General features: G+C 43.3%; 10 protein-coding genes across 10 annotated transcripts; 7 read left to right on the forward strand and 3 right to left on the reverse strand.

Moving 5' to 3' along the window:
- Positions 1–679: 679 nt before the first annotated feature.
- O0I10_003103 (uncharacterized protein) lies at positions 680–2,329 on the reverse strand (the record flags this gene model as incomplete). The annotated part of the gene is made up of 9 exons (XM_058483175.1): positions 680–767; positions 845–907; positions 961–1,184; positions 1,247–1,376; positions 1,431–1,442; positions 1,528–1,548; positions 1,615–1,937; positions 1,990–2,084; positions 2,149–2,329. 9 exons carry the CDS (start codon positions 2,327–2,329, stop codon positions 680–682), a joined length of 1,137 nt encoding a protein of 378 aa, XP_058346264.1.
- A 1,109-nt stretch (positions 2,330–3,438) lies between these two features.
- Positions 3,439–6,601, forward strand: O0I10_003104 (uncharacterized protein; the record flags this gene model as incomplete). Its single annotated transcript, XM_058483176.1, has 8 exons — positions 3,439–4,039; positions 4,098–4,150; positions 4,227–4,370; positions 4,422–4,536; positions 4,608–4,706; positions 4,768–4,914; positions 4,984–5,667; positions 5,721–6,601. The coding sequence occupies 8 exons, from the start codon at positions 3,439–3,441 to the stop codon at positions 6,599–6,601; spliced, it is 2,724 nt and encodes a 907-aa protein (XP_058346265.1).
- Positions 6,602–6,718: 117 nt separating this feature from the next.
- O0I10_003105 (uncharacterized protein) lies at positions 6,719–7,810 on the forward strand (the record flags this gene model as incomplete). The annotated part of the gene is made up of 5 exons (XM_058483177.1): positions 6,719–6,793; positions 6,856–7,017; positions 7,083–7,176; positions 7,245–7,467; positions 7,525–7,810. The coding sequence occupies 5 exons, from the start codon at positions 6,719–6,721 to the stop codon at positions 7,808–7,810; spliced, it is 840 nt and encodes a 279-aa protein (XP_058346266.1).
- A 250-nt stretch (positions 7,811–8,060) lies between these two features.
- Positions 8,061–8,646, reverse strand: O0I10_003106 (uncharacterized protein; the record flags this gene model as incomplete). The annotated part of the gene is made up of 3 exons (XM_058483178.1): positions 8,061–8,177; positions 8,253–8,429; positions 8,503–8,646. The coding sequence occupies 3 exons, from the start codon at positions 8,644–8,646 to the stop codon at positions 8,061–8,063; spliced, it is 438 nt and encodes a 145-aa protein (XP_058346267.1).
- Positions 8,647–11,353: 2,707 nt separating this feature from the next.
- On the forward strand, positions 11,354–11,931 carry O0I10_003107 (uncharacterized protein; the record flags this gene model as incomplete). Its single annotated transcript, XM_058483179.1, has 3 exons — positions 11,354–11,362; positions 11,424–11,499; positions 11,543–11,931. The coding sequence occupies 3 exons, from the start codon at positions 11,354–11,356 to the stop codon at positions 11,929–11,931; spliced, it is 474 nt and encodes a 157-aa protein (XP_058346268.1).
- Positions 11,932–14,291: 2,360 nt separating this feature from the next.
- On the forward strand, positions 14,292–17,753 carry O0I10_003108 (uncharacterized protein; the record flags this gene model as incomplete). The annotated part of the gene is made up of 17 exons (XM_058483180.1): positions 14,292–14,438; positions 14,503–14,793; positions 14,857–14,947; positions 15,008–15,085; positions 15,159–15,281; positions 15,345–15,447; positions 15,504–15,792; positions 15,854–15,977; positions 16,035–16,136; positions 16,191–16,346; positions 16,406–16,676; positions 16,737–16,860; positions 16,932–17,099; positions 17,157–17,290; positions 17,355–17,476; positions 17,538–17,593; positions 17,646–17,753. 17 exons carry the CDS (start codon positions 14,292–14,294, stop codon positions 17,751–17,753), a joined length of 2,487 nt encoding a protein of 828 aa, XP_058346269.1.
- A 102-nt stretch (positions 17,754–17,855) lies between these two features.
- On the reverse strand, positions 17,856–20,919 carry O0I10_003109 (uncharacterized protein; the record flags this gene model as incomplete). Its single annotated transcript, XM_058483181.1, has 14 exons — positions 17,856–17,987; positions 18,051–18,189; positions 18,262–18,360; positions 18,421–18,729; positions 18,784–19,147; positions 19,218–19,391; positions 19,453–19,597; positions 19,655–19,768; positions 19,822–19,909; positions 19,977–20,040; positions 20,187–20,416; positions 20,514–20,548; positions 20,624–20,715; positions 20,790–20,919. The coding sequence occupies 14 exons, from the start codon at positions 20,917–20,919 to the stop codon at positions 17,856–17,858; spliced, it is 2,115 nt and encodes a 704-aa protein (XP_058346270.1).
- A 632-nt stretch (positions 20,920–21,551) lies between these two features.
- O0I10_003110 (uncharacterized protein) lies at positions 21,552–22,792 on the forward strand (the record flags this gene model as incomplete). The annotated part of the gene is made up of 2 exons (XM_058483182.1): positions 21,552–21,651; positions 21,720–22,792. The coding sequence occupies 2 exons, from the start codon at positions 21,552–21,554 to the stop codon at positions 22,790–22,792; spliced, it is 1,173 nt and encodes a 390-aa protein (XP_058346271.1).
- A 1,344-nt stretch (positions 22,793–24,136) lies between these two features.
- Positions 24,137–25,330, forward strand: O0I10_003111 (spermidine synthase; the record flags this gene model as incomplete). Its single annotated transcript, XM_058483183.1, has 5 exons — positions 24,137–24,212; positions 24,306–24,444; positions 24,526–24,580; positions 24,642–24,888; positions 24,966–25,330. The coding sequence occupies 5 exons, from the start codon at positions 24,137–24,139 to the stop codon at positions 25,328–25,330; spliced, it is 882 nt and encodes a 293-aa protein (XP_058346272.1).
- A 199-nt stretch (positions 25,331–25,529) lies between these two features.
- O0I10_003112 (uncharacterized protein) lies at positions 25,530–26,083 on the forward strand (the record flags this gene model as incomplete). Its single annotated transcript, XM_058483184.1, has 3 exons — positions 25,530–25,722; positions 25,777–25,891; positions 25,966–26,083. 3 exons carry the CDS (start codon positions 25,530–25,532, stop codon positions 26,081–26,083), a joined length of 426 nt encoding a protein of 141 aa, XP_058346273.1.
- Positions 26,084–26,205: the final 122 nt, after the last annotated feature.

The raw sequence follows: 26,205 nt of genomic DNA on the forward strand, positions 1-26,205 counted from the left end.
CGTGTAATAAATAAACAATGCTTTATTCCATCTAGCTATCTTGCTACATTGCCACCATCGTCGTCTTCGTCCTCCGTCATCATCCATACTAGTACTCGTACTCGTCAGCAGTCTTCAGTCTCCTCGTCACCAATATCAGAAACACACAAATGTATGGCCCAACATTCCTGCTGACACTTCGACAAGTAATCACCATGATTCTCATCCACGCAGCACAACCATTCCAAATCCAAATCCAAATCCGTATCCAAATCCATATCCAAACCCATATCCATATCCATATCCAAATCCATATCCATATCCACATCCACATCCACATCCACATCCATATCCATATCCATATCCATAAGAAGTCCTGTGTATATTGGTACTTGAAATACGACAACCATGAGAGCGGATGACCCCCGCCTGGAACTTGAAAATTGGTCAGAAGGTTCGCTCGGACACGCTGATCACCTTTGTCTAATAAAGACCCTACACTTCATTATGATGATTTTGAATGGGCTCTCTCAAGATTGTACAATCAAACACGGCATGGCTACATAAAACATAATATGTCAGAAAGGGTCACGCATCTAAAAGCATTCATGCATTGACAAAGTCTCTCAGGCCCGACACTTGAGATACATTGATGGCTAAAAGAATCTCTTTGTAGTCTATTGTATTATGAAAATATACATCAAAAAGTTTCAAATTGATCATCTGGTTCTGTCGAAAGGGTATTGTATGCATATTCATTGATCGGGAAGTAGTTGCCTTGACCTTGTCTATAAAGGATGGGAAGAAAACAGGGCTCAGTATACATATCACCAACCCCAACAAGCCTTCTATGGATATCACTTACGGTCGTCCCATTGGTAGAAACCAGGCCATAGGGTTGTCTCCCATCACTTGCTTGAAATTTTGCCTGTGATCCTGAAATCAATCATACTGCACTTTTCTTGTATGTCCAACACTTACTTGTAGCCCAAGTCCCATGGATTGAAATGTCGATTACGCATGATATCAACACGTCCATTCCTGCTACGTCCCATCTTGAAGTTGGCTTTCTCGTACGTCTCAATAGTCGTTCGATTCTTGACGATTTGCCGTGTGTGGAATATTGTGAATGGTAATAGGAATAAGCCGAAGATGCCAGAAATAAAGAGCAGCAGAGGCCAATTGAAATCAAGACCAAATATACTCTACATCATCATCCATAAGTCTCTTCCTCATGCATGAATCCAGGTGACTGAGCGGAACTTACCATTGGTCCATTCACCATGTCGATGGTAGGGGGTAATGTAGTGAGGAATACGTATAGGCAAAGAAGAGATGCATAAAGGATAAATAGATAAAAGAACTTGTAGTTGAAGAACCCGACACAATTGTTCACCCTATTACCACAGGTTAGCCTCTGCAAGCAACCTAACCCCTTCTCGTACACTTACCATGGACAATGACTACACGTTGCATGTTGAAGACAAAGGAGTCATACCTCATTTAGAACACGTTCATGCCATATTCCAGATTGTTCCCTCAACTTACTGATCCATCTTCAATGTGCAACTAAATGTTCATGCGATAGATGCATTAGTAAAAAGCCATCACTAGATACCCCAATCCTGATATTACCTTTTGCATATCCTGCAATGGTGCGTACGATCGAATTTCTCGATTTGGCATTTCTTACAGAATCTCTTGGCACCACTCCGCTTGACAGTAATGAGAGGATAAACGTTTCGCATATTGACAGCAGCATCATTGGAAGTTGAGGCACGGGCCAAGCTGACCCTGGATTCATTGGCTGCTCCCACATCGAGAATAGCAACACTTGTACGACTAACGCCACCTTCTTCTTCATCACCCTCCTGCTGTGCGTCATCTTCAGGCTGTGGTTGCTGATGATTCAAAAGCTGTACATCTTCTCGGTCATCAAGGTCTTGATCTCGAATGATCTTAATAAAAGGAATATGAGCAAAAGCATATCATGTATGGTATAATCCTTACATCGGCAGGTCGACCGGGAGGTGTGTTGGTCACTTTCCAAAAACTCCATATGCATAAGATAAAAAGCGGCTGGAAAAATACGATATACAGGATGCCTGAAGAAAAGAGAATAGAGCTGTAAGTGCAATCTGATGGCTATGCGTGTGGACATGTTGAAACCTTGTGCTAAATGGCCATCGTGCAAGAGACCGCCACACAGCCGAATGAGATAGGCCCAAAAGCACCAACCAAACACCAACCATAAGAGAATGACGGGAGCCGCTTGTATGCCTCGCAAGCAATTGTGTCGAATGCCGGCTATTGATAGGCAACCTTGGTATTTTAACGCATTGCTGCTCATTGTTGTGTGTGGGGTGCAAGTGGGTTGGTGAGGTTAAACGTTAAAGTCGAGTAAGTTGGCAGTAAAGGAGGAGGAGGAAAAAGAGAAATTGCCTCGACCACCACTGTGACAGAAATGGAAATCCCCTCAACGACTCCCAACAACAACTATGCTTCAACGACCCATCATCCAAGCTCACGTGTCCATGGCTATATCTATACGCTGAGATCCCCATTCATATAGCAAATTCCTCATTGCCCTTGTCACTTGTATCCATAGTCATTGTGTTATCATTGGAAAAACATCTTTGATCAGACCCTTTTCTATATCTCATCCATTGTATTGATATCATTTTGGGTGGTGGATCACCTTCCTAAATAAAGGTATAGTTGTAGCTGTTGATGTTGTTCACAGCCAGGACATCGAAATTACCGAGTCTTTGTGATATCGGCCATAGTAGACTGAGCAATGCTTATCACCAAGGCAACTTACATTGATTACAACATACAAGGCGAGGCTATGGAACGCAATACAAAGTGATGCTAATTCCCGATACTTCTTATACTTGTGATGAATCTTGGATTATCAGAATACCTTTTGAAGGAGGAAGGCTTAAAACATACGATTCGATACGTATCGAAACCATCGATGGAGCCTGAGCCTACTTTGCAGATGCTTTCGAAATCTGGAGCAAGTGGTAATGGTTGGTATAGTTGTCACGACGACTCACGTATCACATGGTTCCACACATCTTTATATGACATGCATCTTTTGTGTACCATGGATCATGTGGCGGCATTATGCAAGATGTTGTGTGCTACCAAACAAATAAAGATTGTATTTTCTGACAAGTTGCACAACAACAGCAGCTTTCCCTTTGTACATCTGGATACGAGTGTAAGGTTATCCATATAGTGTATCTAAACATGGTATGGGTAGCATACCAAGTAACAAGTTCACCCTCCAAAGGCATTACAACAGCGGATGGTTTGGTAAATACCAATTCAGCGAGCACTCTCCGCGTCCTGTTGTTATCGCAACAAACACACGGGAACATTTTCTCTCAATGTTGAATATTTCTCGACATTTTCCCCTTTTCGCTATCGGTTTTCTTCCTCGCTTTCTTCATGATGACGGTGACGAAACCGACACCTGTTGGCCAAAAGGCATTCCTTTGGCTGTTGATGCTCACGGGGATGGCGTTGGTGGTGGTGGCTGCTGGTTCGGCCAACGACATCGATCATCCCAAGTGGGTATCTTTTGCCAACAACAACAATAGACAGCTCCCGGGACGCTATATAATTGAATTCAGCGACGACTACATGGGCACAACAGAGCAATTTTTAGATGAAGTCGAACGTGAACATCAATCATTTCGATGGACGATGGCACATGACTATCATTCAAATCATCAACCTGATAGCATCTTTCGGGGAATTTCAATTCATATGGAGGAACAACCCGGCATTCGTGCAGCCAATACAGCAACAATGTCTGAACATCAAGTGATGCGACATGTCATGGAGAAGCATCTTGTCAAACGCGTCTTTCCTGTGTTTGAAGTACCAAGACCCAAGCTCCATCGCCATAACATCATTCGTGCCCAAGAACTCGATATCTCACCAGAGGTATCAGGACTGCCATTTTCACATGCCATGACACAAGTCAATCGGGTTCACTCAGAGTTGGGTCTTGATGGTGAAGGTGTTTTAGTTGGCATCATCGATACCGGTAAGATGAGGGAATTTCATATGCATGAACACAACGGCTAATGATATACTACACTTAGGTGTGGATTACAATCATCCAAGCTTGGGAGGAGGCTTTGGACCAGGTTATAAGGTATAGGTTGATGATGGTGTGAGATTCGTGAGCTTCAACAACAAAGACTAATACATAGACGACGCCGAAAATGTAGGTTGCAAAAGGATACGATCTTGTTGGCGATAATCTCGATGCCAAAAACCCCAACTCTTTACATCCAGGGAAGACGCCACTCGACACATGTGCAGGACATGGTACTCATGTTGCCGGCATTATTGCTGCAGAAGACAAGAAATACGTAAGTCCTTTTCAATTTCAAAGCTACGGCATGTAGTAATGCATGTTATAGAATTTCACTGGTGTCGCTCCGAAAGCGACATTGGGCATGTGGAGAATCTTTGGTTGCCATGGATCAACAAGCACAGACTTGGTGATCAAAGGAATGATCATGGCATATGAAGCAGGTATGTATACACACACAACACATGACACGTGGATGGATGATGATGTTCCTAACCAAGGACTTGTTTTTAAGGTTGTAACGTGATCAATCTCAGTTTGGGTGGTCCCAACAGCTGGCCTGAAGATCCATCATCTGTAGTAGCTGATCGCATTTCTAGTCGCAATGTAACAGGTATGCTAATTTGGTATACATGCTTGCAACAACATAGGCTGAAGGTCGTTTATTACTCTAGTGGTCGTGGCAGCAGGAAACGAAGGATCAAGTGGCATTTACATGATCTCCTCGCCAAGCACGGGCTTTGATACCATTTCTGTTGCTTCAATTGACAATGAATACAGCTTGCACCCCAATGTGTATGCTGACAATGGCAACCATTTTCGTAAGTGAAATTGAGGATTTACCAAAAATAGTTGACTGAAGCAAACGATTCCCCCCCCCTATTTTCAAGCGTACGCACTTGGTAGCACCACCAAAAGTTTTCCTAATGGAACATTGGTTGCCTATAGCAACACTAGTAACAATGACCATGATGCATGTGAAGGAACGGAACCGGAAAATGAGATTGGAGGTGCCATTGTTCTTGTGAAGCGTGGTACATGCCAATTTGATGAAAAGGCGGGCATTGTCGCCAAACATGGGGCGATTGGTATGCTTCTGTATGACAGCCAAGGCGAGGATACTTTTGTGCCATCCACTGAAACTGCTACAATCCCCGTGGCAGCCGTATCATACAAGGCTGGATTATCGCTGCTGGATGATTTAAAGGCGCAACCTCTCAATTTGACTTTTAACTTGGAGTTGTCAAAGGTGCCTGTTAGCACAGCGGGTCGAGTATCACGATTTTCAAGTCTTGGTCCTACCAGTGAAATGGATGTTAAGCCTGACATTGCAGGTGTTGGTGGCTATGTGTTTTCAACATTACCATTATCACAAGGTGGCTATGGTACATTATCAGGAACGTCTATGGCTTCTCCCTATATAGCTGGTGTGAGCGCTTTATATAAGCAAGCACATGGCTTGAATACCAGCTCGGTTGTTCTTCGTCAGCAGCTACAAAGCTATGCCAAAATGACACCTGTAGAAAGTGGGGAGCATAATAATCCTATTCGTCAAGGCTCCGGACTTGTTCAAGGTAAGTATATATACAACGATGGTGATGAATTTATTGATTGATTTGGATTCTAGCCTATGATGCTATCCAAGGCCGCCTTTTCTTGGATCCTGCAAAATTTAGTTTCAATGACACTATTCGTCGCACACCAAAAACGTTAACGGTGACCAATAAGCATGATAGACCTGTGAGCTATGTATTGAAGAATGTGCCAGGTGTTGCCGTAATGCCATACAACGTGAGCAAGCAAGGATACGCACCTCTTCAACCTGCACAAGACAATGCCGATATTACAGCTACGCTTTCATTTGACGTGGATACGATTTCATTGGCACCTGGTGAATCGCGTGAAATACAGCTATCAGTGGATAGCGTGAATGGAGATATGATCAGCAGTTTGCCATACCCAATATTTGGTGGTTCAGTGCAATTGGTGGATGCCTCTTCTGGTCACGTGCATGCCCATGTACCTTATGCAGGTGTGGAAGGTAACGTGACGCAGCTTCCAATCTTTGGATATGGTTTCCCATTTTTGGCCGATGCAAGTCAGTTAAAACAAGGAGGATTGTCGCTTGGCAACAGCCCACTTGATAAGTTTGTGTTGGATCGTACAGCTCCACCTACATCAGCCAATGCATCTGTTTATGTGCTATCGCGATTCATTACTGGAACAGCGCATATGGTAGCCGAGGTTGTGGATGAAAATGATCGTGTACTTGGCACAGCGTATCAAGCCAATTACCTTGAACGCAACATTATAGGTGAAAAAGGTTTTGTCAATATCAACAGATGGAATGGGTCTTATGTGCCAAAGGGATTTGAGACCGAAGACAGGTTTGTGCCTGTTATGCAAGGCACGTACCATTTAAGATGGCGAGCTCTTAAGATGTTTGCCGATCCCAGTCTTCCAGATAGCTGGGAGCAAGTAACCTCCCCTCAAATTCTAGTCAGCTGATGTAATTAAAAGGAGTACAATCTTTATTCTCTTATAAAGTCACTGTGTGTTACCATCCGTCATTTTGAAGGGTGTCATCTTTCTCCTCATTTTCTCTCTCTCCTTCCCCACATTCTTATGACCGAAGAGCACCAAGAACAACAGCAGATGAGCAAATTGTCTTTGCAAGATCGTCTCTCGGCTCTTGTCAAGGTATTTCAAACCCACCATCGTCAATTGGATCTCTTCAACATCTCACGCGTCTCTTCATTCAGCATCCACAATTCTACTGGTGGTGTGGTCATGTCTGCATGGTGGCAAATGCTCTTTTATACTTCATGTCTGTACTATCGCTACATCCATACTCGAGCTATTACAAGCGAGCCTATGCGGGATCACTAGTATCATATGGAATTGTGATATGGAAGTCGATTGGGGTAGGTAATAGTAAGGGATGATGATGATGAGAGGGTTGACAAGGCATGTTAAAACGATGGTATAGTTTCCCAAGAAGTTTGATATGGAGTTTATTCGCAATGAGAATGTACAGTACTTTGCATTGGCGTTCTATTGGTACTCTTACCAACCGATCATAGGTAAAGGGGAAAAGGGGAGATCAAAGTCAAGAGGTACATGGTCAATAATTCATGCGCGATCTATACAGTGACATTGGTTCCTTTCCTCGTCTTTTCACTCTTCCATATGTTCGCATACATCCCCAGTGGAATTGCACCTACTTTTTTCCCCAAGAACGATAATCCAATGGTCGCCCAGACATGTGAGTCTATCAAGCAATACACCGATTCAAACCATGAAACTGCCATGCAGCTGGCTGCGTATGTGGAAGTCATTGGAGTGATGGGTCAACTTGTTTTGGGTGTTGCTAGGTAACGGATCCACATCCTTTTTTGTTTTATGCGCAACATACTCAACCATGCCTTTAGTTTTCAGACATCCATTCTTGCATTGATTGTTTTTGCACACTTCTTGCGACTCCGCTATTACCTTTCACCATATACTCGAGATGCTATCCACCAGACAACAGCCCAACTCGATCAATGGTTGCTACCACTCGCCAACGACCCAAGACGATATGCACAGATCATCTCCAAGATTTATTCAAATGCAAAGGGTATTATCATCCGTTACGGCAGTGCATCACAAACGTCTACAACAACTACACCAACGACGCGAGATCGTAATGGCCATGCAAGGCTAAATCGACGATGATGATACCAGGCAACATGTATTGAGCGACTTTATACAATTTCCTACATGATGTTAATAGCACTCCCTTTTTTACGTACGATGAATACATTCTGAATTGTGCAATTGGATTCCATGGAGTGGCATTGTATTGATGGGTGAAATGTTGGTGGTTGTCACACAAAAGATAAATCGACGTGAGATATTATCAACAATTCGTAGACAATCCAAGTTTATTCCAGCTCAAGACACGAATAAGACACCATCTCTATGTTTAAGCAGAGATCTTGGCAGCCTTCTTCTCAGCACGGATACCCTTGGCGGGACCAGCAGCAGGAGCCTTCTTGGGAGCTTGGGAAGAGATGACAGCGGAGGTGCGAGCAAGAGCAGCCTAAGCAAAGGGGGGGGAATACCATATTAGAGATACCTATCCACACATTGTAATTGATGTATGATGTATCCTTACCTTGCGCAAATCAGCACGGTAGCCAGAGCGAGCAACCAAGTTGGCGACAGACTTGGCAGAAGCACGGCGAGACTTAGCAATGACGTAGGAGTGAGTAGACTTGGCGGGCTTGTTAGCTTGCTTAGCCTTCTTAAGGGTGACACGGACACCACGGGGAGCAGCAGCAATGTCAACAGCCTGAAGTATATATCGTTTTCGTTAATCGACTCGTTTCATTGCCTTGACCATTGGTTGCTAACGGCAACGTTACCTTGTTGTTAGCAAGACCAGAGTACTTGAAGGTGTTCAAGTTGGTCAAGTTGCCGCGTTCAGCAGTGAACTCGACGCCGTTAGGACGCTTGACGAGGAAGGATGAGTTGTTCTTAACCAAAGCCCAGACCAATTCGGCGCTCATTATCTATCCATATCGTATGTATGTGTTGGCTATCGATACGTTGCGTGCATTGTGGGGAGGGTCGTCGTCATGGCGTGTCTATGTCAACTTACGACTACTTTAAATTTGAACGGAAGAGAGAGAGAACGACTTTGATACAGCAAGCAAAATTTTTGTCGCCCACCGAGGGATTGCCCGCTGCCACCACAAGCCACACCTAAAACGACCCCCCCACGACAACAACGATTCCATTTTACACGAACCCGAACATAACGAAGAGTAACGGGTGTATACAGGTTCACGACAACACACTAGGGTTTTTATCAATGGGTTGGATGTGTCCTTATGCCTATGGTGGCATAAATGATGCATGGAAACCAAAATTTTATTCACGAGGAGGAATCAGCCGTCTAACCATCACAGTATGTTGGTAAACTAGTAATAAATATAAGCATTGATACTTTTAGCAAAACATAGAGCGCATTTCAATGTCATATATGTGTACTTATTAGTGAGCGCGTTATGGATTAGGTAGTATGGGGTTTCCTCTGAAGTTCTAGGAAAAACAGGCATCCGTCGTCCCTACATCAAGATGGACATTAATAATCAACATTGATAGCATATTAAGCATCGATAATCCTCACATGCGTACGTAACCAAGTAGTGGCAAAGGCCTGGTAATGATTTCTTCAATTACTCCAATAGAAGTGTGAGGTACTAGAATAAGCCATGATAATCATTGTCGAGGTCAGAATACTAGGTTAGGTGTAGTAGCAGAGCAAAAGTTGTCTTGGCTTACATACCACCTGGGACAGGTCTATAGGAGACGATGTCTCCCACATAGCATTTTGGTGCTTCGATAGCTTGTGATGACATGTCGATTATGAGAACAAGAGAAAAGAAAAAGATAAACTGTGCATGTGAAATCTTTATGTATGTAGCTGATCATCATGATATCATTTCGGGGTAAGGTCATTGTGAGAAGAATGATGAATTCATCAGCAAAGACTCATTTTGTGATGATCGATGGTAAAGTTAACATGTTGCTGCTTATTCAGAGATATCCTTTGGTGAGGCGTTTTGGACCCATTATGCAGCTGATGCGAAGGATGCTATTGGGATCAATCACTGGCGGATGATTGTATGATGCAATGGTATGAAGAGAGCGTGTGGTAAAAGTGTGATGTATGCTGACTTGGGGCACTTGCTTTTCGATCAGGACGCTAATTAAGGAGGATACACTATGCTATGGAATGGATTACTATGATGAAAATATGGACGTGCTAAAGGTAAACTAAAAAAAGCGGATACTGCAGCAGCGTATTCAACATGAGCTTTTGCATAGACACCGAGTGTGGGTGTGGACCTTTCGTGTATATGGCAATCATTGGTAAATGATGATCCGTTCATTTCTTCAACGCCTACCAACCTCCTCTTTTATTATAGTACGTTGGCTATTCAGGAAGCTACCAATCTTCTGGTCCTTGGAATTATCATGGATGATGCTGTCATTGGATGTCAACATGTCTTCGTGCATACATGGCTATTGTTGGTAAATAGTGATTCGGTTACTTGTTCGAGGGCTAATACTCACATGAAACCTCGCATTGTCATTATCGGTTCAAGTGTAAAGGATATTGTCAAGGCACAAATCAGGAACAATGAAAGGAACGACCTTCTCCCACTCCCGCTTCACAACGATGCAAGGTAAGGCCAACTCCATTTACACTCTCCACACCACTAACTTCTGGCATTGCCAACAATGCACACCGTCAATGGGTGAACAGGTGGTCAATGGCGACACATTCAGCTACAACAAGCACGTGCGCGATCTACCCATGACACAAGCTTCCATCCCAATACAACATGTAAGTTCAATCGCTGCAATTCCTTTTATTGTTCAAGTTGAACATTGTGGTACTAAAGTTCGCGTGTAGGTTGGTGTTGTCTCGTCTATACAAGACCCAATGAGGCGTCGTGTGCATTCCTTCCCGAGTTGTCCACAATGAGAGTTCTCAAGACGTCTTTACATTGCCTCTTTTGGGTATGCTGACAACAAAAGCGTGTGGGTTGGTTTTACTTGTTATCTCACATTGCGTTTATGGTAGGTTGAACATGTTGGATGATGGTACCTCTGGCAGCAACAGGATACGGATCTCAAAGCAAGAATGCTGTATGGTTGGCTCAAGTGGTATGCGTGGTATTGGATCTACAAAGCGAAACCTGTTAATTAACAAGACTTACAGTGAAACAGCAGCAAGACAATATGGATGACGTGGAGATACGGGTTTATTTGATGCAATTATGCTATTGGGAAATACCACAAGGTAAGAGTGTTCATTATGATGGGATTGGTTGGATTCAAGTGGATTTACCACTCACCATACAGTGGCAGAGCCTCATTCGGCGATACTATTATTATCAAGGCTGCACGTCAAGGATGTCATTGTATAGTACTGTGCTCTCCTGGGGAATTTTGGCCCGGAAACAGTGTGACTCAAGATGCGATGGCAAGGCCAATTTGAAAAGGCATCCGCTGTGCACACGGCCTCCATCCAAGTACGGCTATTGATTTCCTTGCCTACAGAGAGAAGGTGGATATCTCTTATGATGCCAATTTCAGGATCCAATGAGAGTATGGTACATATGGTGGCATACCTTGGCGCTGCAGGTTGATTATTGTATTGCCTTCGGATGGTGTATTTGGTTGCAATTCCTTGTGATCACCATGGCTCAGGTATGTATGGCTCTCATGCTTTTTAGGGACCTTTGCTGAAACGCCTACCATTATTATTTAGAGGGACCATTGCAGAGAGCTACTTGTCTTTTGGTGCTTTGGAGTTTACAAGATCACAGCTATGATTGCTAAGTATTGTTGGATGAGTTTGGACAATTGTTTATGGTGCATCTTTTATAGATGAATCATGTCAGCCATGGGGAAATGTTTATGTCTTTGGTGGTGTCAACCTTTATTGCGTCTCGGGTGGTTGGTTACCAGCAACGGGCGATTTCTCCGGAGAATGTCAGTCAATGAACGTCTTTTATGAGTGGATTGTATCAGCAACAAACAACAGCATGCATATCTTTGGTGCCATATCAAGCTTTATCCCATCATCTGGTTCTTCTCGTTATCGGCAATTCGGTGGGCATCCTGAAACAAAGGTCCCTTATCGATTGATCACATCAGCAGCAAGGAACAACTTGTATATCTTTGGTATCAGCAAGCTTTCTATCTCTTGGTGGTTCTGGTTATTGGCGATTCCTTTGATGGATCTTTACAACTATACGCGTCTTATGGATGGATAATGTCATCAACAAGCAATGAGAGTCCGCGTTGACATCTTTGGTGTTACCAAGGTCATTTATGCATCTCCTCAAGGCATTCATCGTCAAGCTGCATTCGATTTCCAATGAAAAACGATTGCCATTCAAATCGCTCTTTAGCCATATGTATGTCACTCCGCAGCTAGGATCTGGTTTGGGCTTTTCGATGCACAATGCTTTCTCGATTTGCATGTGGTCTTGGGCAGCAAGGATTGTCTCGTTGTCTCTTTGTAAGGGTTCTTCGGCATCATGTAAGTATGCAATCTTTGGTGGTTTCAATATTACTCAATCTTCTCAGTGCATATGCCCATCAAGTATCGTTCCATCGCTTTCAAGCCGAGTACCAACGTAGCGGGTCTTATCAACAAGCGGACGATTGCAAAGAATCGGCTTGATTTGGATATCATCGGGATTTCCTGTATATGGCTATCATTGGTAAATAGTGATCCATTCGTTTCTACAACGCCTGCCAACCTCTTCGTTTATTATAGCATGTGGTTTAACTCAGCAAGCTACTTGTCTTCTGGTGCATTGGGATTTCTATGGGTGCAGCTGTCATTGGATGCCAACATGTTGACGTGCGTATGGCTGTCATTGGTAAATAGTGGATGATCCGTGTTTTGGCTCCAATCCCAATCAACATTCTCTTCTATTATTATAGTATGTGGGCTATTCAACAAGCTGCATGTCTTCTGGTGCATTGGAATTTCTATGGATACAGCTGTCATTTGATGCCAACGTGTTTTCATGCATATGGACATCATTGGTAAATGGTGATCCGTTCTCTTCTTTAACGCCTGCTAACCTCCCTTTTTACTATAGTACGCGGGTATTCAGCAAGCTGCATGTCTTCTGGTGCATTGGGATTTCTATGGATGAAGCTATCATTGGTAAATAATTGATCCATTTATTCTTTCAATGCCTACTAACACCCTCTTTCATGTGGGCTATTCAGCGAGCTACTTGTCTTGTTCCCTTTGGATTCTTGATGGATGCAGCTATCATTGGATGTCGACAGGATTTCATTCATACGGCTACCATTGGTAATTGGTGATCCATTCGTTTCTACAACGTCTGCCAACCTCTGCATTTATCATAGCGTATGTGCTATTCAACAAGCTACTTGTCTTATGGTCCTTTGGGATTTCTATGGATGCAGCTATCATTGGATGCCAACATGGTGGATATCAATAAGAGCAGGATGGCTACAGGGAGACATTCCTCGCAGGACCTTTGGAGACCAGGAGCTGGATGGCCAAGGTAAAGGGATGGAATTTGGTACTACATCGGTTTAACCACCATGATCTCTTTCATGCAGTAGTATGCAAATAGCTGCGGGTCGTTTTATGGGATCATCAAGAATCAATCAGCTGCACCACCACTCGTACCCAGATTGGCACTACCCCGAGATCACCCTCCACTCGTAGCGTCATTACATGTCATCCTTTTCCAATATTACATACATGGATATAGACACTTGCTCACCAATAGTGCATTTTTTTGAGTTTGATCAACTATTTAATATTGTGGCATTGTATGAGATGGTGTATATGGGAACCTCAAAGACACAGTTACCCTTGATTTCATGGGTGCGGATTTCATTGTTCGTCGCTGGGAGGATTGTTCACCTCCATGAGTTTAATTTTAACCACCTCCAAGCGTACACCTGCACATGCTAATTTTGTTATGCGTCGCTTTTTATCCAAAGATGGAATTTTCGCATTCGTACAATCTGGATTCAATGTATAGAGTGGGTACCCCTTTTATGATAACTATGGATGTCCATTTATAGTCAAAGCCTTCGTTTTTATACATAATGATGCATACGTTATAAAGTACAAAGACCTAGCGGTTTTATTCTCAGTAACGCATAGCTGCTAGTACAAGTGCGTACGGAAAGCTATGGAAAGTAAGTGTTTACATCGCACCATTTTCACTTTTAACCGTGTACAGTGGATAAAAAGCGACCCAGAAGGAAATTAGCATGTGCAGGTGTACGCATGGTAGTTAAAATTAAGCTCATGGAGGTGAACAATCCCCGCCAGCAGCGAACAAAGAAATCCGCATGGCCCTCACCCTCAAAATCAAGTGACCTTAACCACGAACAAAGAACATGCAACCTTGGAAAAAGAATCAACAAAGAACCTGTTATTCCTAGAAGGAGTTTCCCTAAATAAAAAGAGCTGCCATCAGCTCTCTTTCTCGTTACCTTGATCAATTCTTCGTACATCTTTCTGTTGCCCTCATCGATTTATCCACATCCATACATACAGGTACGGATACACATACACCGCCTTTTTATTGAATCATGAAAGCCGTATTTCTCATTTCATCTTGATAGAATGGCTGCAGTGCCACAGCAGCAAGAGGACATTGATCGAACAGAGGAAATCAACAATGTATTCGGCGGCAATGCACGTAACATACGCGGCTTGAATCGTACATGCGACATTCGCTCTATATTACGCCCTGAGTACCAGTATTTACGGGTAAGTGATAATGATTGATCGAATGGCTGAGGTTATACTTACATACATTTTTTGTCCAATATAGGGTACCTTTATTACCATTGCTGAGCAGCACAACATTCTTTCTCGAGATGCCTATAATCTCATGAACATGCATGTCAGGAGGTTTATGCGTGCCATCGGTGATTATGACGAAGAAGACAATTGGGCACCAAACTTTGCCACGATCAATATGCCAGGCAATGGGATCCAGCCTGGACCCGGTGGTCAACAAGTAATGGCTGGACAAGGTCTCTTAATCCCACCTGTTACCAACCAAGTCTTGTGGACATGGGCATACAAGCTCGTGTCCAACAATCCTACGCTGGAGAATGTGGTAAGTGTATATGCTTTTTTTTATCACCTCACCAAAATCTAATGCCATTTGGCATCTGAATAGGATATCACAAGCCAAGACCCTGCTGCCCGAGACTTGTTGAATACATACACAAATCACTTTCAACCCATGCAACGAAATGCACAAGGCAATGGTAAAACAAGATATCCGCTTTGCCCGTTACTGTGATTAGATGACTAATTTATTGTAATAGCACTCTACGAGCCACCTGCAATGTATCCGAGACTCCTCTCGACATTAAGCGAGCGCTTTGCAAGAGAAGCGGTGAGAAGTAAGTGACAACAAAAAAGCCAAAGTTTATGCTAAGCTTTGACCGTTGATTAATCGCTTATCAACTTTTAAAGACGTCAAGAACATGCTCTGGAGAAACATCCCTGTGTACGTTAGTCGACTGTGTGATGGATACATCAAGCATATGGTTCAATCAGAAACAAATTTTGATGTCTACAACAATCTCAAGGGTTTGGGTAAGTACATCGTGTATGATTGATGGTCTTATACCTATACTAATAACGCGACGTTCACCACAGCCCCTATCATGAGTACTGGTATCATAAACCACCAAGCAAATACACCACCACAATTGGCACCAGCGGATGAACATTATTTTACCCAATTTGTTGACGTCTATCAGTAGGTGTTACTTGGAGATCTCTTTGCTTACGTATATGCTGACGCTATTGATATAGAGAGATACATCAAGCTTGTGAACGGCTTCTCGCTGATGTACCCCTGGTGGAGATGCAAAGTACACCAAGTCGAGGCCTTGGCCCGGTACTGGCCATGCGACTGATGAGATTTAGCATGTGGCTATTGTTGCAAGCCGATGGACTCGATACCAGGAGGTGGTCTATATTGCCATTGGGAAAAACCCAAGTTGGGTTTTTCGGTATCGATTTGCGTATGCTTTGGGCAATCCTTCATTATGCACGTGACCAGGATCAAGATGCTTTGGTACCAGCCATATGTCTAAATCAGGTATGTTGATAAGGTGTACTATTTGCCATTGCCATTTCTAATATCTTTACATTACAATTAGCACGGCAATGTCTTAGCAAAACTTCCATTTGATGCAACACTTCAACCACCCCGGCAGAAAGAACTTTTATGGGAAGCGTTATTTAATATCGATTACGTCCAACGCCGTAGATGGCGTTACTCTGGTAAGCATGTTGGTTGTGGAAATCAAGGTAAATACTAACGTATCAACTTATGTGTAGGCGAATTACCTGGAACTGCAATACGATTTGCTCATTACATGCGTACCGATGGCTTTACAGCCAATGTCATGTTTGAAAGACCTCAACCAAGAAACCTGCCACGTATGTACTTTTAGCAGAAGCACGCTAAATCTTATGCTCACTTTTCTGTTATAGCCTTTTTCCCTGAAATTGCCAAGACGGCTCGTCGCGAGGTGGCGAATAATGCTGATTTGGCTAATATCCACACGGGGATATACATGCTCAATAAGGCCCCTCAAGGATTGAATCAAGATCGCCTTCAAAACAGCCGACTCGTGGGGATAGATCCTGGTAAGTTATTTATAAGGATTTATCAGACTACGATTGTATTGACACCTATATTCTATTAGGAAAGCGCGAGTTTATCACTGGGATTCATCATGAAGAAACCTTAGAAGTACAACCAGGGGAGAATCCACCAAGATTGAGTGCTGTCGAAATTCGATCAAGGCATTATCAACATGCAACGATGGTGCATTGGGTTTACAAGCACACGTTAGCCAATCGACAAAAAGCCAATATGCAAGAGGTCTACGACCAGCTGGCGCAAGAAAGCCCCAATGTACCAAGATTGAATCAATTCAAGGCACATGTTGCCTGTGTGAGCCGCAACAGCAATAGGTTGGTAAATTTTATGGCATGTACTATGATTAGTATTGATAACATTTATCTATTTCAAAGATTGCGAGACTTTTCCTCCCACTTCAAGCATAGGATCACTCGAGGGATTCTTTTTTCTGCACGTCAATCATACCAACAAGTAATGATCAATGAGATTTTGGGAATTTCTCCTCCTGATTCACCAGTAAGTTAAAGTTGCTACATGAAGATTACTATTGCTATGACTATGAACTCATTTATTATCATTTCCTTTAGAGAGAGCAAGTCATGTTCATCAATAGAACATCTAAAGCAAAAAGGAGAGGGATGCGGAGGTTCAGAAGACGAGACATCGGGTGGCAACGGCCTGAGCAAGAAACGATTGTTGCGTATGGAGATGCCAGTCTTGGGCATATGCGTGGTTATGCGCCACTTCCCCATTGGGTAAGCTACATTGATAGTTGTTTTTCTCTATGCTCATCTATATCATTTACTATATAGGAGTTTATCAAAAGACTTTGCAGACAGGCATTGGTCATTTTCATCGATGAATTCCGTACCAGCATCACCTGTCGGCATGATGGCGCAGAATTGCGTCTTTGTTATGACAATCGACGGCTACATTGCAATCACAAGTATGTGGAAACAAGAGTTTCTTCTCTTTGTATATACTAATAGGCTCTTTTATTCAAAACATAGGAAGACGAGGAATCGGGTACAGACTGCCCAAGGTACCAGAGGTCGGAAAGTGTTGCATTGCAAGGACGACGATGGCGCTGTGATTGGCCGGTCGAATCTATGCCAGCAGCGTTTTGCAGTCGGTAGGTTTCTTTGGTTGTACAAGGAAGATCGTTGTTCAGCAATTGATATGACGTTGGTTAGGCAACAACACTTGGCGCAATCTGATTTATGCGGTGAAGCGTTGTAATGAGCACGGGGTAAGTTCCTTGCATTTTTTTGAAGCACCAACTAATATATGGTTGTCTATAGTTCCTTGGCAGAGATGTCAACGCTGCGGCTCAAATGCGGTCCGTATTACGACTGTATATGGAGACCAATGGTGATCTGCAATCTCGTCCTCCCCATCTTAGAAGATAGTCCCCTTGCCCCCCCCTCTGGTCTCAACATACGTGACCGAGTTTTAGATTTTTGGTTGTTGAATAAATAGCCACACCCATTGCTTTAGATTAACGTTGTATTTTATTTCCTGCCTGATGTCAGGTCTTTGAATGCGGCTATGATACAATTCTTGACTTCTTTGTAACTAACTATCAAACAAGATTGCTCGTCTCGTGACATGAGCATCATTTTTTCATCTAAACCAGCATCAAGCTAAAATAAAAAAAGCACTATAAGTTGATCCACATGTCACATGATCTTGCATACCGCCCTTACCTTGTTTAAACATGTCAAAACATGTACCATGTCAATTACAGGAGTACCATTTTCATCGACTTGGTGGAATACATAATCTCGAAAGAGTTTGATAATATATCGATCACCGGTCTCTGACCATCCAGGGTCCATGTCAAATCTATCATTGCGCACACAAAACGGTTGATTTCATTCATGCATATCCCCCAAGTACCCAAATGGATGCACTTACTCTGGTCGTTCGTTGATGAAGCCCATCTTTATCAAAAGTCGTACCAGTCGACCATTCTCTAATTCTCGACTCAATTCGTTTTCAAAAGAGTCATTGTATCTAGGTTGCATGTATAAGTCAATGCGTGGAACGGGTTGCTTTGGGACATATCACACTTACGATTGACTACGATCAATTTCATCCAATACATGCGGCGCAATCATTGCCACCAATTCGTCAACATCCTTGTCTTCTTCCTCTGACGTGATAAGGTAAAGTATGACATCCTTGAGATCCTCAGAATAATCTTGTGATATGGTTTCTATGCATTCGGGAAGGTGCTGATGTGCCATGGGTGATCCGCAAGCGAGCGCCAATATCAATTTGCCCAACGCAATGAAATCCTGCTCACGGTTCTCAGCACTGCAAACGCTGTCTTTGGTCTCATAATCCATCACATCCAATGCTGCCACACAATTGACTCGTATCCTATGTCCAAGTGGTTAATAAAATACACGTTGACATACTCCTAATGCATGTTACCTATGCTTGCTTGTAACAAGGATCTTGCTTGGATCTATGCTCCGTATAGCCAATCCTGCGGCATGTGCTGTTTTGATGGCTGATACAAGCTGCACGATATAGCTCCATATGGTTTCCTCAGAGACAATTGTCTTGCCATTCTTTTTGGTTCGTAGCTCTCCTTGCAATGTCATTTGTCCTTGGGGTGTCATGTACACATCATGCAATGTTCGTGCACAAGGAAAATAGTCGTAAACAAAAACGAGAGATGCGTCTCCAAAAGCTCTTGTAGTGAATGCTTCGTGGATGGATATAATGTTGCAATGCTGCACCTTTCGCCATTGTTCCACAAAACTCATAGCACGCTCCTTGGACAACCGGAATCCTGTTCCGAATACCACCGATGTCAGTTTTTTTTTCATTTCATACCATCTTTCCCCCTCCCACCAACGTACCATCAATCCTATATAATACATAAGTGCGTCCATCTGCACTAGAAACAGCCTTGTACACAGATGTGGGATATCCAAAGAATGAGCTTACTTCTCCTGGCATTGCCAATTGTGAATGTTGAAGAGGATACAGGGAATGATACACATGCACTTCTTGTGGTAAGCCAAGATCATGAGCTACATCAACATGCCGATTAGCGACGTAACCTTTTGCCCATTTTCATTCAATCCAGCGTACCTGGTGCCGACATGAGCGTTGTCTCGTTTCGTTGTGTAAGCTCTTCTCGTAGATTATCGGGCATGAAGAATGATTGGATGGTGCGGTGGTGTGGAAGAAGCCTCGAAACAGGTGGAGCATTAGATGCGTAGAGGTGATATTGTAACTAGATGATCGGCATGTTGGTGGTGTAATATGAATAATAAATGCTTGATCCACTTACCGGTTGACGAGCAAAAACGGGTGCATTCATATAATAATAGGGATCAGGTTGCATCATCCCCATACTTGCCATCATTTGTGTAGGTGATTGTGCTTGCTCTGGCGATGTAGATCCCTATCCAATGGGTCAGCCCAATTCCCAAAACGTTGCATAGAATCCATACATACATCATTGGATAATCCAAAATTGGAGAAGCTATTCGTCATATTTGACATGTCTTGCGTGTATCCAAAAGACTGACTATCGGTGGATGTGCTATGAATGAATGAAATGCAAGCTGATAAGTGATGGATCATAGCATGGTTGGATGTGGATACATTACATGCGGCTTTTTGATTCGTGCATGTCTGATTGCTGCATGGAGATTGATGATGTGCCCGTAGTCCCTATACATAGTAAGCAACTGAAATCACTAATCGCTGGAAAAAAAGCCCATGATCACCAGGAATGCCTAGCTCACCATTAGGTATTGCTGTTGAATAATAGGTGAGCGATGAATCAAACATGTAGGGGTATGTGCATCATTACTCACCTGCTGTGGATGTTGTTGTTGCTGTTGCTGCTGCTGTATTATTGCTGTTGCCGTTATTGGTGGTGACATTATTAGCCAACGGTGATGCAGTCATCGATGAAGGTGCCGTTGTTGCTGCTGATACAGTTATAGGTGTCGATTTAGGTACAAAAACGGGTGCATTGATGCTTTCTGCTGACATGGATGAAAAGACGCCTGATCCTGTGCGGGGAAGACGCACCTTGCCGTTGCTATGCATCCCCAAATGTGTGAGTCCACTATGCCATTATGCATTCTTTTCCTCCACAATGTCGCTCGCTTTTTGTTTTTCCCCATGATCCATCTTACATTTCAGCCTTTTCCTGGGGTGGTGATGGTTTGTTCTATAGCGACAATAAGTGTTCATTTCATTGATATCTCTGTTGCTATACACAACAACTCTCTCGAAATAAACGCACCGCTTCATGATTGAACTCGCACCCTTTTCCTTCAAATTTACAAAAGCCATGTATGATAACATTTCGACACAGCCTTTTTGCGTTGGTGTTGCCTAATAAGAGAGAGATCGCAGTGCAATGTGAGCGTTCATGGTATCTATGCAGGCGAAAAAAGACATATGCACACCTTTGGATACGGGTTTTGAGGGTGGCTTGTTGATAGTCGACGTTGTTGAGCTGTTGACGGTAGCATCGGAAGGAGCGACAATGGGGATTGCAGATGGGGATTGAGGCGGGATAACAATGTGGTTCTGCATTATATATTAAAGGGAGACACGTTGGATACTTTTTTCAGTTGTCGCTGCTTTTCTAGAGCCGGCGTTTATAGCAAGTCGAGTGAAACCAAGTTCCGCTGGAGACAAGCGTGATCAGAAGGGGAGGTGTGTGTGTATGCGTGGGGGAGTTCAAGGAAGCTGTTATGTAAGATCTCCTACATACATGGCTCACTTTACTAACATGTCTGTTCACATCCACCCCCTTTCTCTTTTATCCACACTCATTGCCCGGAATTGGGGAACAAAGGATACGCAGGTCATCATTATCGTTACTATTTTGTGTATGGCGTGTGATGGATGTGATATTGTATACGTATCCTGAAATGAAATGAAATGAATGGATGAATGAGTAAATGACATGTGCCATGGGGGACTATCTCTTTGTGCAAGCACGAGCATCACACCCGTTGATAGAACAAAGACTATTACCAGCAATCGTACAATTCGTGTTGCAACATGTGACGGTATCCCTGATCTCCTTAGGCTTTTTCTGGCACTTCATTGGCATTTATTCCTCTTTCGTTCCTTTTTCCACTTCTTTCACTCACTACTGTCGCTGCCTTTATCCCCTCTCGCTCATCCATCCTTTACTCTTTGCTTGTCGACAGCCTTCCATGACACACATCTTTGAACAACCCATGCTCTCCTTGTCTCCCCAATCCATCTACAGAATAGATGATGTTGATGTTGACGACTTGAGTGCCATGTGGAATGGTAAACATTTTGTTTTGGCCTTCTTCTTCTTCTTCTTTGTCATTGTGATTAACAATGGATCCATATAGTGTTCAGCAAGTGTAAGGCACATTTACAAAATGGAGAACGGCTGGAGAACATGTCGTGGCGTCTTTGGTATCATGAACGACAATCGTTGCGACAACAACAACAGCAACAGCAGCATGATTATTTTTCCTATATTCCACCTCAAAGCTCGTCTCGAACCTGTTCACCCGTATCGTCTGCATCCACAAGCAGCTCATCAACCTGCTCATCCATTAAACGTTTTCTTTCATCTCTATCACCTGGCCACGATGTGTGGTCGCACCAGCAGACCACTCCCCCCAATAGTAGTCATAATAAGCTCAACGCCTGTAATGCCTCTGCTACCACCGACGCAGTGATCACGAACCAAACATCCAATAACGGCTCTTCCGAGTCGCATGATCGCCAAACATGGCAGCAGCAGTTGCCGCGGACTCAAGACACCAATCATCAACACAACAACTGCATCTACAACCCGCCATCCACTCAACAAGTAACATCACAACTACCACCACCCAAAAATCATCGTCAAATCATGCTGGTTAATGATGAAGATGATGATGATGAGGATGAATACGATGAGGATGACGATGTTGACTTTTTACTTGACGACGACGATGATGATTTTCTTGACGACGACGAACTCATGGATGACGATGAGATTTTAATCACACCTTCCTCAACAGCAAGTCATCGAAATAATAACAATGATGATCGATTTACAAAGACACAACCTCGTGCACCCACACCACGACCCTCTTTGTTGTCGGCTATGCTGCAACGACAACAACAATACCGCACAAAGTCAACTACTGCATCATCCTATACCATCGCATCTCCGATCAAGCCAGCCCCATCATCATCATCCACCTCGTCAGCCGACCATCACCATTTTTTACGTAAAGAGCTTTCCGAAAGTCTCAGACGCAATGTTCTCTGGGAGCACATTCAACAAAAAACACTCATTTACCATCATCCACGCCAACCTCTTAGACGTTCTAGTATTACTACTACCTCCTATCAACAACAGCACTACCATCATCATGGAAACAATCCACCTGAAAATGGGTGGCTGGAAAGCTTTCATGGTTGGTGAATAAAAAATAAAGCAGAGCTATGAGTTTTTTACCCACCCTATTATATTAACTCTCTCTCTCTCTCTCTATCTCTTTTTCTCTCTTTTTTACCGTGGGAGCTTGGCTGCATATGTATGTGAGTGTTTCTTAATGGGATGTCATATGCCTTGGGGGAGCCAAGGCATCACCCGCGTGGCAAATAACAAAAAGGTTTTGATATGCGAAATACTGCATATGGTAAGCATGTCCGTGGGTGACCCATCGGTGCCACACTTGGGCACAAGCAGCTGACACCCACAGGGTCAACGTGATAAGCCAATCATGTTTGGGGGGTATTGTAACAAAGCACCCGAACTTTTTTTTGATGTCATTTCCCACACGTTATCCAAAGCAGCACATGGAAAAAGAATTCCTCTTTCTCTTTCGATCGCCCTCCGGTCTCACTTTATTTGGTATCCCTTACTTGTCTAGAGCCTGTAACAATATCAACATTCCTTTTGGCCCATGCATAACATGTTGTTGTGAATGATGTGTATTATGATCCAAAACAAGTACTCAAAGCATCGACGACGGAAATTCTCGGTAAAAGTGATATTCTTTTTGTATGCCGAGCATCCGGCCCAAGTATTCTATCTAATGCATCACTTTTTTTGGGAATCAGCTCTTTTTTAGTGCAGCAGATGCATTGGAAATCAAATTGTAAACAAGGGTGCGGCATTGTAGAAGATCGCTTTTCTTTGAAACTTTTGCATATATATCACACTTGGGGATCATGCATTGCGTTGTTCTGTATTAGAAAGAAAGAGAGAGAAAGAGCAAAGCACAGGGTGCGTTGTGCCATGTGCCTCTCCATCATAGTTGGCAGGGATAAACCTTATTATCCATTCTGTGTAAGCTTTCACCCCCCCACACGCACATCACACATACGTATTCGTATTCTTACAACTGACAACTAATACGATATCATTGTCAGTCGGGCATTGTGGATAGATCGGAAAAGATGTCAATGGGTGCAATGATTGGTTGTTGTAAAGAGAGGAGCAGAAGGATAAAGTGTGTATATACGTGATCTATTTGTGGATCGTTCAAGCATGAGTTGCAGATACCGGGAACTCATATACATGTATGTATGCATTTGTTATTGGCAAATGGCTATTAGAGTTGGAGGACCCAAGCATGGATGTGGTATCCAAAGCAACACGGTAGCAATGTGTGTGTGTGTGTGAGAGCGTGTGTGGGGTGACCAAAAGATTTGACAGCGCCGCCTAAAGCCCTTGTGAGTAAGGTCCGAGACCTCTGGCGGTAGTAAAAAAATCTTAACAAAGTTAACTTGTTCTCTCTCTCTCTCTCTTTCGCTTATTCCAATGGCTACTCCTCTCACCCATCCCCTCATCAACGACGGCTGGTTCATTGAAAAGAACGGCCAATGGCCTGGTCAAGGTAGGTCAACCTGCAATTCAGTTGTTGCGATCGCGACTCGAGTAGGAGCCACACGACATATTAACTCGTTTTCTATTTCTTGTTACAATACAGCCATGGCTCTCAAGGTTGAGGAAATCCTTCACGTTGAAAAGTCAAAGTTCCAGGATGTGCTCGTTTTCCAATCCTCCAACTATGGCAATGTCTTGGTTCTTGATGGTGTTATTCAGGCTACCGAACGTGATGAATTCTCGTAAGTGTGGTGTGGTATTTTCATGGGCGAGATCATTATCGATATGCAGGCATTGATTGACACGTGAATCGCCTGTTACAGTTATCAGGAAATGATCACTCATCTTGCCATGAACTCGCATCCCAACCCCAAGAAGGTAAGGAAAACATGATGGATGGGAGGAGGAGGAGGATGATCCCTGATCACGTAAGAATTAGGTTCTCGTCATTGGTGGTGGTGATGGTGGTGTCCTTCGTGAAGTCGTCAAGCACGATACTGTCGACGAGGTTACCCTTGTTGATATCGATGAAGCCGTTCCTCGTGTCTCCAAGAAGTATCTTCCCAACATGGCCATTGGTTTTGAGCACCCCAAGGCTACCGTTCATATTGGTGATGGTCTTGAGTTCTTGAGAGGCAAGGTCAACATGTATGATGTTATCATTACCGATTCATCTGATCCTGATGGTAAGGTTCATCGATGTGTCATCATCATCATGGATGGGAGTAGTGACTTTGTATGCATTGTTGTTATGATCATGTAGGTCCTGCTGAAGGTCTTTTTGGTCCCGAGTTCTTTGAATTGCAAAAGAAGGCATTGACTGAGAAGGGTGTGTTCAGCACTCAAGGCGAATGCATGTGGCTTCACCTTCCTTTGATCAAGAAGGTCAAGGATTTCTGCAAGGATCTCTACCCCGTTGTCGATTATGCTTACACCTGTATCCCCACTTATCCCAGTGGTCAAATTGGTCACATCATGTGCTCTAAGGATCCTAACGCTGTCTTGCGTGAACCTCTTCGCCGATGGACCCCCGAACAAGAAGACAAGTTGTGCCGTTACTACAATGCTGAAATTCACAAGGCTGCCTTTGTTCTTCCTCAATTCGCCAAGAAGGTTTTGAACGAGTAAACTAATATATATTTCTTCCCTCTTTATCTCGTCATTAAAAGATCTTTAATATGAACGTGTTCTTTTTTATTCATTGTGAGACTTGTACAAACAACAACCCAGATAGGTTGCTGCTGCATTGATATTCTATATAAGTGTTCATCTCAGCCACCACCTATTTTTCCTTTGTTCCTTTTACACACCATTCTTTCTCTTAAATATGGGCAGAAAACAACTGGAAGCCGATATCCTGGACGCTGCACCTCCTACGATTGAACCGGGATCGAAACAACGGTATGCTCGTGTACTTGGTCCAAGAGGCAATCATCAACATGAAGTTGAATTCACTGACGGCCATCGCACGCTCGTCACCTTGCAGCCTCGGTTTCGTCATATTGTTTGGGTAAAGCGAGGTAAGTCAACGATACGCACATTTGACGTATGTTGTTAATGCATGTGATACCTAGGCCATTTTGTCCTTGTGGATCCATCCATTGGAACAACATCTGAAAAGGTTGGTGGAGAAATCATCTTCGTCTATTTTCCTCAACACATCAAGCAACTTGAGCAAGCTGGTCAATGGTAAGTTCCAGAAGAAAGGGGTTATCAAGTATATTTTATTGACCAACGTTTATGGGATGGGGGGAAACAAAAAGGCCTGCCGAGTTTTCACAAAAGAAAAAGAATGATGAAGATGAAGACGACCTGCTCTTTGTCAACAACAACCGGCCTGTCATGTCCGAGACCGAGAGTGAATCAAGTGATGAAGAATAAACATTGGTAGCTAGTTATAGGGGAAAACAAGCACATAACCATACATACACATACGCATACATTCAAATGTAAATATATCCAATCTTAGCATCTTCCTCCACCATCCCCAAAATAGATTCAAT

The sequence above is a fragment of the Lichtheimia ornata genome, assembly GCF_029851405.1.
Source record: "Lichtheimia ornata isolate CBS 291.66 chromosome Unknown scaffold00009, whole genome shotgun sequence".
Taxonomy (NCBI): Eukaryota; Fungi; Mucoromycota; class Mucoromycetes; order Mucorales; family Lichtheimiaceae; genus Lichtheimia; species Lichtheimia ornata.